General features: G+C 41.5%; 1 protein-coding gene across 2 annotated transcripts in view; it reads left to right on the forward strand.

Annotated features, from left to right (window-relative positions):
* Positions 1–12,651, forward strand: part of LOC137427970 (homeodomain-interacting protein kinase 2-like) — a 262,675-nt gene that overhangs the window by 182,442 nt on the left and 67,582 nt on the right. For both annotated transcript variants that reach the window (XM_078776683.1, XM_078776686.1), the window contains exon 9: positions 1,496–1,605. In XM_078776683.1, the coding sequence (XP_078632809.1) occupies positions 1,496–1,605 (110 nt within the window). The remainder of the gene's footprint in view (positions 1–1,495; positions 1,606–12,651) is intronic.

Consider the following 12,651-nt stretch of genomic DNA (forward strand, 5'->3'; position numbering starts at 1 on the left):
CTCTCTCCTTTTCTCTCTCTCTCCTTTTCTCTCTCTCTCCTTTTCTCTCTCTCTCCTTTTCTCTCTCTCTCTCCTTTTCTCTCTCTCTCCTTTTCTCTCTCTCCTTTTCTCTCTCTCCTTTTCTCTCTCTCTCTTTCTATCTTTCATCTCATCCTCACTCTTTCATCATCTCCTCTCTCTCGTCCTCTCTCCCCCTCTCTCTCTCTCTCTCTCTAGCTCTCCTATTAATACTATTAATACCAAAATGGTATTTTACATGTGTCTCCCAAAAATAGTATTATGTAATTTTTGAACTGTCCCATGTCCAGGGTTAAACAATCCATGACCGTGTGACGAATCAGATCATTCTTATATAACCATGGTCGAGGATGACATGGATGAGAGGCGTTGAGTTAATCTTTTAATAGTGCATTAAATGTGTGTTTGCCAATTGTGCTGTTCATCTTTTAAGAGAATGCACGTTTCCCAATTGGCCCATTACTGCATTTTCTTGTTTTTCTTTGTTTATTGTCTCCGTTTTATAATGAACAAATTCTTGGAAAGCATTTTACATGTTTTTTTTAGTTGTATGCTTTGCACAGCAACACTCCTATTTTCCAGAAAAGCTGAAGGTATTAATAGTCAGGACAGTTCGAGCCACCACTGACAGCACAGTACTTGCCAAAAGATTTGCACAGCTCGACAGAATTGTGACCAATACTGCATTAAAATAATCATTTTTAAAAACCATCAAATGGCAACTTTGTAAAATCTTTCTTGAAAACCAGCAAAAAATAGTTTAAATGGTTGTACCACTGTGCTCCAATACAGCCTGATGAATAGGTTGTAAACCTACCAGACATGCGTTCGGCAATGTGTGAAGTAAGAAAGGTATGCTAAATGCTAATGTGAGGTAGCATATGTACGACTATATAATGCAATGCGTTAATGCATTATGCATTTGTTTCCAGCAATGAAAGTACACATCTTTTCGAATTCATGTTTATCTATAAACTATAACTAGAGTCATAATGTGAAATAACATTGCTGTATTGACTGTTTGGACACTACTGAGATTGTAGACTCAATGATTGGAAAGATTCTGGTTTGAAAGTGCCAAGACCCTAAGGGTGTAGCCCATCTGTGGACCACACAGTCGGAAAATGGATCAATGGATCGGTTTCAAATAACTAAAATCACTATTTAAGACTGCATCTGTTTTGAGATTTGCAATCAAAATAGAGTTAACTCGTGGGTGTTATACAATTAGTATCACTTATAAGTTATAACATATTTTAAATCTTAATTTAATGCATTAGGAAAGGCCATTGCTATTCCATAAGTTGTTGTGAATAACAGTTTGATGAACAAAAAAAAAAAGTGTGTGCACGCACCAGATTTGTCCAGTAAAAGGCTGATTAAACAGAGAAATGGTGATGGAAGAACTTGGAGGATTATGAATATAAGAGCATTAATGAAAATATAATCAAGAAGATAAAATTTGTCTTCATTGCAGGACTGCAAGCATCGCCCCCGAAGCATGCGGGCTACTCTGGTATGCCACTTGTCACGCAGGCCCCTGCAGGGACTCAGCAGCTCCAACTCCAACCCGGAGTACTTGCACAGGTATGGGAGGATATACACTACAGTGTAAGCATTGTAGTAAAGAAAGCCATCATATTGATGCCATGCTTGAGGAAACATTTAAACACCAAGTCTTACAGTAAATATTAGAAGAATATTGACAAATTATAGTGATAATAAAAGCTGGAGTTGTGGTACATATAAAGATATTGGTGTTCAAGGTTGCACGACATAAGATTTTTGATTTTTGAATTTTGCTTTTTCATTTCTGTTGTGTGTCTCCTGCACATAATATAGATGACACATAGGAGTAAGATTATGAAGCCAAAGGTAATTTGATTGCCTCTGTCAGGAATATTATGGACAGAGTTGAACTGTCTTTTTTTAAATTTGACAAGGTTTATCACTATTGAAACTCGCAATGAAAGTATTAGCAAAACCTTTAGTGCCACTCGTAACTGAGGGGGGTTGTATGTCCTCAGCCCTCAAGTGGACAATGACCCTTTCTCTCAAATAATGAGTGGGAGGTTCTGGTACAGGTAAACAGAGTTCAGTGTATGGCCCAAACAAGGTGATCCAATAATCCTCACCAATTCGTCAGATTATTATTCTTTTGTATGCAGCACATGGCTGCAACGAACATCATTTGCTGGAGGAGCGGCTCTGCTGCTGATGCAGTGGCCTCTGGGTATACACGAGTAGATTCGAGCAGGAATTTGGACAAGGTACTAGCAATAACTGGCTTACTCTTCGCAAAGCACACCTTGGGATCTTTAAAATTCACCACCTATTCTTGGCAACCGAGACGCCCATTTAATGTTCATCCGATGGACGGAACACCCATTGATGCCTCGCTATGCCTGCAAAACACCAGGATGAAGATCTATAGCTGGGCAGAGATTTAAACCCAGGTTAGACATCTCAGAGGCGAGTGTGTGCACCCCTCTAGGCCATCATGCCAGCCCTATGATAATTATGATTGATTAACCATCACAGAAGAGAAGGTTGAGTGTCTTTTGGATTTGAGGGTTCACCCCATAGTTGAGTGGTCATTGTGGCCGAGGTTGACGAAGCGCTCTAATCACCCATGCAGGTGAAGGGTTGAGTTATTCATGTAATTCTCTAATCTGCTCGAGTCTGCACCCCACAATCTACTCTAGTCTGCACCCCACAATCTACTCTAGTCTGTACCACATTCCCCTCCCCATCCCCTCTCGTCCTCCTCTGAAATTAACCTCATGTTTATTCTGCTGCTGCGACTCAACAGAGGTGACATTGACAGATAACGGAGTAGAAGGGATCGGCAAGCAAAAAGCATGAAGAGCAGATCATTAGCATAGGGAGTCAAAAATACATTGCTTAGCTGTACAGCAGCTGAGTTGTCACTGACTTTGCTTAACTATTTTTAGTTCCTTATAAAGCAAATTTAGTGTTCCATTGTATCGTGCAATGGACAATGTGTGTCTCACGAGTTTGGCGTCAGGAAGGGCATCCGGCCATAAAAACATTGCCTCAAACAGGGAACCATGATTGTCATGGGGCCCGCAAGGCTAACCCCCGCTCCGGCGGGGAAAATGGCCTTAAAACGATCATTCAATATTCATATTGTATCGTGCAAAAAAACGCAGGCCTTATATTTGTGAATTATTTATTTATTGGCTCCTCTGTCGTGACATAAGTCGTGGTGAAAATGAGTTCCACACGTCTTTCTTGCTGTTTTTTTTTTTGTATACAGAATCGAGGCTCGTGAAAGAGCTAACATTTATCAAACAAACAAATCAAACAAACAAGCAAACAAAGTATATAAAAAGGGGAGTGGTAGACAAGATGGGGAGAGAAGGGGAAGCACACAAACACAACATTGAGAGCAGGGACATCGGGAGATGTGTGGGAGGGAGAGGGCTTGGGTGGAGGCAGGTTAGGTATAAAACGCAAGGACACCAAGGACTTCCAGGAAAGAAGTTGTTTAAAGAAGTTTAATGATCTTTATTGTTATTAATACTCATGAGAACATACTTGTGTTTTGCATAATAATGTATTGGAAAATAGCATTATATTCCTTCCTTTTATTTGCATCTGTTTTGACTGTGATGGTTAGAATGCATACCTCGCTTGTTGTCATTCATACCTTGTTCACCACGATCATCACCATGGCATGTTAGACTGGCTACTCTTTACGTGTGGTTTTCGACAAGTCAATTTTTTGTAAGAAAAAGTTACCAACACTTGTTTGATCCATATAAGGGTTTTTTAATTTGCCCATATTGTATCTACTCAGAAGGCCTTTTCTTTTGTGTAACACAGAGTTCTTTTACCTCCAAATTTAGTGTTATCATTACTTGCAAATATCCGCCTTATGGGCAGAATATTTCCAATTCTTGTTGATGCCTTTGTCTTGCATTCTGACAAATGGAATGCAATATTTTTCTTGTTGTGCTGCATTTGGCTTTTTTCCTTGGCATTGTGATGCACTTATTTGAATTGCTATTAATTTTTTGCTGCCAACAATATATTTTCCCAAAATAAATTTTTTCTTCATTTTTCTTCCAGGAATTTTGGCCAAAGTATTCGATATTTTAAAGATCTAAATAGCTTCGCCCCCCGAATCAACAATTTCCTGCAAGTTTTATTTTATGACATTTTCTCGAATTAGGCCTCCTTATTGGACTTTTTTTTTCAAAAACTTGATGGAGTCAAACAAAACTTGCACACGTACAACTTCAGGGTGACCTCATTCATCACTGAAAGTTTCAGCTTCCTAGGTCAAATCTTCTTGGAGGTGTTGATGATACATACATACTTTCCCTATATTATATACTGTATACAAAAAGCACCCACTCCTTCATGTTTTTAGGAGGGGTCATTTTTTTAAATGGGATATTGCCTGCCACAAAGCCAGACTCGAGGTGGGGGCTACACAAAGAAAACAAAAGCAGAACAACCAGCCCCTTGGATTGTAATAAGACAAATGTAAAAAGTTGTCTCTTCACAGAAAAAAAAGGACTAGGAGGGGTTAACTAGTCTGCTTCGAGCCAACAGTGCCTCTCCTCCCATTGAAGTCAAGAGTCATGTTTTAATCTTCATGATTATTAATACCATGCAGAGTACCTGCTCTACGGGCGATCTTGTCCAAGCATGCAACACGCTTGAGATGGTGGTGAAACAGCTGTCCACCACTATCCCGTATCTTCCCCCATCAAAACCATGATCTTTTCTACCCCGGCGAATCCACCCCAAACCCACCTCCTTCACATTCCCTGTTTTCTTTTCCGAAAGTCCTTGTAGTGTCCATCTTATTAATCCCGTGTACCCCGCCCCAGCCCTCTCCCTTGCACAGATCTTCTGATGTCCCTGTTCCATACTGTTGTTGTGTTTCCCTCTTCACCTCCTCTTGTCCCCTCCTTCCTTTGTTATATCTTCTGTATGCTAGCTCCATACGAGCCTCGAAAACGTATTAAAAAACTTTTTAAAACATTTTATTTGGGTGGTGTACAGGTAACACACCGCTGCCGAGATCATGCCTGAAAATAAAATTAAGCCGGGTTACGTATATAAAGCAAAAGCATGCGTACTGCTTTTGTGCATATACAATACATCGTGGTTATATAGCTCAGATAATTCCAATTGCACCCACCTAGATGCTAATGCCAGCTGCCAACCCCAAAATAATGGGGCATGGTGATTGTTGATAATGATGGTGATTAGTTCTATGAGTTATCGTTTACTTTTCAAAAAATTCATGCACACTAAATGAATGTTTAAATATTTTGTGGAAGAAAACAACAACCTTTTAAATGTTTATTTATTTATTTATACTTCAGGCTTAGCGGTTAGGGTGCCGGCTTGGGATCCTAGGATCCTGAGTTTGAATCCTGGTCGATCGTTGAATTAACGCCAGGGGGTTGACTCAGCCTGTCATCCTTCCGAGGTCGGCAAATTGAGTACTAGCTTGCTGGGATGAATGATCACGGTGTGTACCCCGATTTAGAATGGGTACACCGTATCCCTGCGCATCGTAAGAGGCGACCAAGGGTTGGCGTCAGGAAGGGCATCCGGCCATAAAAACATTGCCTCAAAACAGGGAACCATGATTGTCATGGGGCCCGCAAGGCCAAACCCCCGCTCTAGCGGGGAAAATGGCCTTAAAAAAAAAAACGATCATTCATTCATTCCTTGCGGGAGTGGCAAGAAGGGTCATTCCTCTCTGGGGCTTGATTACAGTAGATCTATAGTCGGGCCTCAATAACATCGGGGGGTTGTGTTTATTTACCAAGTTTTTTTTTTTAATGGTGTGCTCGCCAAGTGGTTTAACCATTCGAACAAGCACTCCATTCAAAACCGTTGATAAGGAACGGCTGGCTTTGCAAGCGATAGCTGGCTGCTGAGTAACTAAACACACCCCAGGTTTTCTCCCTTTCAGTTTAGTGTTAAAAACAGCATTAGCAACTGTTTAAATCGACTGAAGATAGATGTATGCTGGTCGCCATGGGTATAAACTAAAGTGGTTTCGTTCCCGAAATGTCGCCTATCCACCTTTATCACGGCAGTTAGCATACTTCTGTTAGCATTTGGTTGAGAAAAATATATGTCCTTATTTTTCCGCTACTAGTCCTAGTGTGCGTGTGTGTACGTACGTGTGTATGTCACATAAAACAATATGCCGAGTTATTTGACTATTCTACACACTCATTGATAACTTTCAGTTATCACCACCTCCAGTATAACCTTCCAGGTACCGGTACTGAGTATAACCTTGGATTATTCCAGGTACCGAAAAACACATGAGAAGACCTGGCAGGATAGCCTAGAGCAGTGGTTCTTAACCTTTTTAAGTGCCCGTACCCCTTGAGTTTTCATAATATTTTCCCATACCCCCTGTCAAAAATGACTTAAAACTACAATAATAGATTCATAAAGTTTCTTTATTTTCACATTAAAAAAAACACATTTATGGGAACAATAATCATAATGCATAGTGTCTGCTGAAAAGTCCCTTTGTTGAAGTAGATTACAGTACAATAATAACTTTTGTAGAAAAACATACCACACAGTACACACACATTTCTAGTGACTCTTTTTTTGTTTTTCATCAATGATGATGCTGAAACGAGGTTCTTTATTTGAAATAGCCACACGCATGTCGTCACTTGCATCCAAACGGTTCCTGGCCTTTGTTTTGATGTGTAGGAGTGTTGAAAAACCTGTCTCGCACAAATAGGTGGTCGCAAATGGCACGAGGATCTCCAGAGCTCTCTCTGCCAACTGTGGGAACGTTTTGAGTTGTGCACACCAGACGATGTCTAGCTGCATTGATTCAAACTCCATCGGATTTTTTCATTGGCCTTCAGCTCAACAAGATCATCTTTCATTATATCACTATCATCCATGGAATCGAAGTTGAAAATAAATGATCCCATATCCATCTCTGTGCAATAGAAACCTCTCCATGGTGAAAGTATCCTTGGAAGGACTGAATTAGCACCTGCAAATGTTATTTCACTTCAGTCACGATGGATCGTTCTTTTTCCGCATTAGCAGCCTCATCAAGTTTAGGAAGGTTTGCAAAATTTCCATTCTCAATGCGCTGCATCCAAATTGGAAGTTTTTGGGTGAAGGCAGAAACCTTTAACCTGTCAGTGATCATGCCCATTCCTGTTCCTTGGATGCAGGTGTTCAAATCGTTGAGGTGTGTGAATATATCTGCCAGGTATGCCAGGGTATGCCATGAAGTATTGATGCCAATCGTGATGTGAAGTCCCTTGTAGAGGTGAACATTTATCTGAAAGTGATCATTAATACACCATTGGATAGGTAATTCAGTATGCTTTCATGTGATACATATCACGTAGTGGTCAATGAATTCAAATTAAGGAGGCAGCCTGAAAAGCAACCCCACCCCCAAGTGGCAATCGACGCGAACCGTATTCACAGATTTCTGGGTAGCAATGTAAAAACGGTTGAAAGTGTACATTCATTGGTATATTTTCGATGTATTTATTCTGTTTTATTCATATGGCACCCTAAGGCCTCTAATGTAATAGATCTAGTTGACCTTTGGCGGTTTATAGTGGTTCCTGATTGATTGTAAGATATGCTTTAGTCGAAATGTTCGCTTTTAACGGCGACGCATATTTACGGACAAGATACACAAATTGTCATATTCACCTCAATTATTGTCTGATTTATTCCAAGGATATACCATAGGCTAACCCCCTCTCTTGCAGGGAAAATGGCCTTAAAATGCATGTTGTTGTTGTTTGTTGTATATACCATAGGATAGGCATTTCATTCCCCTTTCCAGTGGTGTATGATATGTCATGATTAATGTATACCAAGAAGCACTATAGACTCTATAACACCCATACCCCCCATTTTGAAGCGTGTGAAAATTTACGCCTATCCATATACATAAAGTGCTGTTGACATTTTTCCCTTGCAGGCTTTGGGATTGACAACAGGTGGATTCCCACTCCTAAATAGCTCAGGAACAATAATTATTGTTCGCTTCGTATGCGCACTTCATTGATTATAATCAATCGTCAAACCTTGGTAGCAGGGGGGGAGGGGGGGGGGTGCAGCAAACTCCTTAAATAGAGCTCTTTCTGGAATTGGATCATCGGCTATACCTTTTTTTTTTTTTTTTGTTGGATACAAGATCGAGGCTCGTGAAAGAGCTATCATTAATCACACAGAAAAACAAACCGACACATAAAACATATAACATCGGGAGCGGTAGACAACATGGGGAGAGAGGGGGAAGGACACAAACACAACATTTGAGAGCAGGGATCGAGAGATCTGTGGGAGGGAGAGGGCTTTGGGGGGGGGGGAGGCATGGGAAGGAGGGGGAGGGGTGGGAGAGGTATAAAACATATGGACACTGCCAGGACTTCCAGGAAAGAAGCTGGAATTTCAAACAAGGTGGATCTGGGGTGAATTAGCAGGGGTAGAAAAGATCAAGGTTTTGGATGGGGGATGACAAGAGATGGTGGTGAACAGCTGTTTTAAAGACCTGGAGGGAGGAGTGGGATTGAAGAGAGTGTGGGAGTTTGTTCCAGAGACGGGAGAAAAGAGGAATGAAAGAGTGAAGGTGAGCAGAGAGCCGAGATTTCGGCAGTTTAACCATCAGAGGGTTGCTGGCAGATCTTGTGCGACCTGTAGGAATATTTGGGGGACAGAGCACAGAGAGAGCTGGGGGAGCAAGGCCGGAGAGGAGTCGGTAGAAGACAGAAAGACCACCTACCTGCCTGCGGTGAGTGAGTGAAAGGCCCTCGGAGATAGCTTCATCGCGGGAGATTCCAATGATTCTGAAAGCTTTGGTTTCAACAGCGTGAAGCCCAGCTAGGTGTGAGGCAGGAGCACCGGCCCACAGGGGAGAACAGTATTCCATTGAGCTGCGGATGAAAGCCTTGGATGGGGTGAGGAGCTCAGGTGTGCCTAGGAAGGACTTCACACGACGGAGGATGCCCAGTCGGCGACTGGCTTTGGAGGCCAGCTTGGAAATGTGGTTTTCCCAAGAAAGATCATGGCAGATAGTGAGACCCAAAAGCTTGAGCGACAGAACTTCTTGGAGAGGATTGTTGAGAAAGTAGATGGGAGGGTTGTCCAGTCGATATTTTCGGAGAGACATAGTAAGAGTGTGAGATTTGTCAGGATTGAAAGACATGTTCCACTTGTTTGACCAGTCTGTGATTTTGTCCAAGTCTTCAGAGAGTGAGCAGGATGCAGACTGCCGATCTGAGGGAAGAGGAATGGAGCGGCAGAGAGTGGAGTCATCAGCAAAGAGATAGACGAATTTCCAGAGAGTCGGAGAGATCATTGATAAAGACAAGAAAAAGCACAGGGCCCAGAACACTGCCTTGGGGAACTCCAGCCTGAACAGGAAGGGGAGATGAGAGAAATCCATTCAGGGCCACACGTTGACTACGACCAGAGAGGAAGTCCGCAAGCCATGCATGGAGATTTCCATGGATACCATAGGAGGAGAGTTTGGTGAGCAGAGCTGGATGCCAGACTGTATCGAAAAACCCCTGGTTAAGAACCTATGGCCTAGACCAGAGGAATGCCCACTCACCTCTGAGTTTTCTAGCCTGGATTTGAATATCGTCCCAGATAGAATATAAAACCTGTCATGCTGGTATTATGCATGCAGGGGCAAGGTATCAATCTGTGTGCCGTCCATTGGAAGGATATTCATCCGGAGGACCCGTCTGCCAACACAAGCCATTAGTGGACGGTAAAGATCTCACGATGTCCAACAAGTTATTCGAGTTTTTCCAAATTGCAAATTACTGCCACCTTAAGTCAATCGTCAGGTTTTGCCAGCCGATTCCTGAATGACAGTTTAAATACTTTCCCTGGCCGACCCTGCAAGAAAGTTGGTAATAATTGATGCCATTAAAAGAAGTAGATACTCGCAACTTTGTGTGAAATCCTCCTGCCATCATTTCCTGTGTGCAGAAACACTTATTACTGTGATGATAACAACAAAGTCTGTCCTAAAGCAAGAGTTTGAGGATAATATGAGGTGAATATAAAGAAATCGGCTTTCTGGATTCACCGCCCTTTGATTGTGGTTCAGCAAGGGCGGTTTGCTGCAAATTTCTGTCCCCTTGAATCCAACATGAAGCAAACAGGGAAGTCGTTAAGCACATGACGCTTCACGCACAGATGAACCCTGTCATTACAACCAGACTAGGATCGGCCTTGCAAGCTCTCAAGCAATTGCACAGCAGAGCTTGCTGTCTAGCAAATGTGAAGCTGGATTTGGATGGCACTGCACTTTAAGCTCACCACAATATGAAAATCTTTCCTGGATAGTCGGTGAGGATTCTGTGGTAAATTATATATTGCTGCAATGCTTAGTCATAATTTTCCTTTTCTGACCTAATTGCGTCTGATTTACTGAATCTTTCCTTGTCCTGTCTGGAGTCGTATTGAGCTAAGCATGTGAATCTGCAAATCCCTTTATACAGTGTCCTCATAAGTATTGGAACAGTGAAGTAAAATTTGTTATTATTGCTATATACTCAATAAATCAAATCCTTAAATCAATACATCAAATCCTTTGTGTCTCTCCTGCGGAGTTCTACAAGGGACGAAACTAGGACCAATTTTGTTCCTTGTTCTGGTGAATGACGCAGCTGTAACAAGAGAACATGGTTGGAAATATGTGGATGATCTGAGCCTGGTTGAGGTTGAAGTGGTGAACAGAACTGAGCAAAGTTCGATGCAAGCCCATGTTGATGCACTTGGTGATTGGTGTTGCCTTAACGATGTTAGGCCGAAGCAGGAGAAATGTAAGATGATGCAAATATTTTTTCTTCAGAATGTTCCACCCCATTTAAACATCGTCATTGATGACATTCCTCTGCAAAGAGTTCAATCGCTCACTCTCCTTGGTGTTGTAATCCAATCTGATCTGAAGTGGATAGTCAGATTCAGCAGATGGTATCTCATGCTGCTCGACGACTCTTCGTTCTTTGTACCTTGAAGAAATTCCATGTGAGTGCCCCCGATCTTGTTGAAATATACAAAGTGTACATTCGCCCTTTGCTGGAGTTCGGTGCCCGTGTGGGGTTCTGTCATCACAAGGGCTCAGAGTGATGAGATTGAACTACTCCAGAAGTGTGCACTCCTTTTTATTGCGTAACCATCTATTCAGTGCTACGCACAACAACTTTGTCATTTTGGTAAACAGTTGTTGAGCGAACGCAGGAATGAGCTTCTCTTGCGTTTTGGACTTGATCTTCTAAAATGTGATCGTCACCGTGACATTCTTCCTCCTACACGACAATCTGTGCCTCGATATAATATGCAACTCAGGAATGCTCAACATCTTGACCTCACTCGGTGTAAAACTCAAAGATACAAGAATTCAACCATTCCTTTTTTGACTGAAATGCTTAATTCTGTAATGTAGGTGAATAAAATAAATTACCTGCATAATATCTGTTTGTTGATCTTCTTAAGTTTTCTGCTATTTTTTATTCTGCGCACCAAGCGAAAAACATCCAGACTTCCATGCACACATCTCCCATCCAAGCTCAAATCTAGTTTCTCAGATGACAGGATTATGCGTGTTGAACCTGAAAATGTAACTTCCAGCAAAGTGTAACCACCATTTCTTATATTTCCCCATCCAAAACCTTGATCTTTTCTACCCCCGCTAATTCACCGCAGATACACTTTTTTTTAATTCCAACTTCTTTCCTGGAAGTCCTTGCACTGTCCATATGTTTTATACCTCTCCCACCTAACCCCCCCCCCCCACCCCCCAAGCCCTCTCCCTCCCACAGATCTCCTGATGTGCCTGCTCTCAAATGTTGTACTTGTGTGCTTCCCCCTCTCTCCCCATCTTGTCTCACGCTCCCTTTATTTCGTCTTATGTGTCCATTTTTTTTTTGTCATTAATGTTAGCTCTTAACGAGCCTCGATCTTGTATAGAAAAAAAAAAAAAATTTGGAGTTGAGATCAGAAGATGAATATGAGGCAAGAGTACAGAAGGTCAGCTTTTATTTCTTTGTATTTCTGTGCATATACAGTGCCTGCAAAAAGTATTCACACCCCTTGACGTTTTTCACATTTTGTTGTATTACAGCCTGAATTTAAAATGGATTAAATTGACATTTTTTGTCACTGATCTACACATAATACCCCATAATGTTAAAGTGGAATATATATATATACAGTATATATATTTTTTTTTTTTAGAAATTCTTACAAAATAATTGAAAATGAAAGGATGGAATGTCTTGAGTCATTAAGTATTAAATCCTTTTGCTATGACACTCCAAATTGAGCTCAGGTGCAACAAATTTCCTTTGATCATCATTGTGATGTATCTACAACTTCATTGGAGTCTATCTGTGGCTAATTCAATTGATGGGACATGATTTATAAAGAAACACACCTTTCTTTGTAAGGTCACATAGTTGACAGTGCATGTCAGAGCAGAAACTCTACCATGAAGTCCAAGGAACTGTTGTAGATCTCAGAGATAGAATTGTGAGGAGGCATAGTTCTGGGGCATGGTATAAAACAATTTCTAGAGTGTTGAAGGTTCCCAAGAGCACAGTGAGCTCCATA

The sequence above is a fragment of the Myxine glutinosa genome, chromosome 1 (assembly GCF_964187855.1).
Source record: "Myxine glutinosa chromosome 1, kmMyxGlut1.1, whole genome shotgun sequence".
Classification (NCBI taxonomy): Eukaryota; Metazoa; Chordata; class Myxini; order Myxiniformes; family Myxinidae; genus Myxine; species Myxine glutinosa.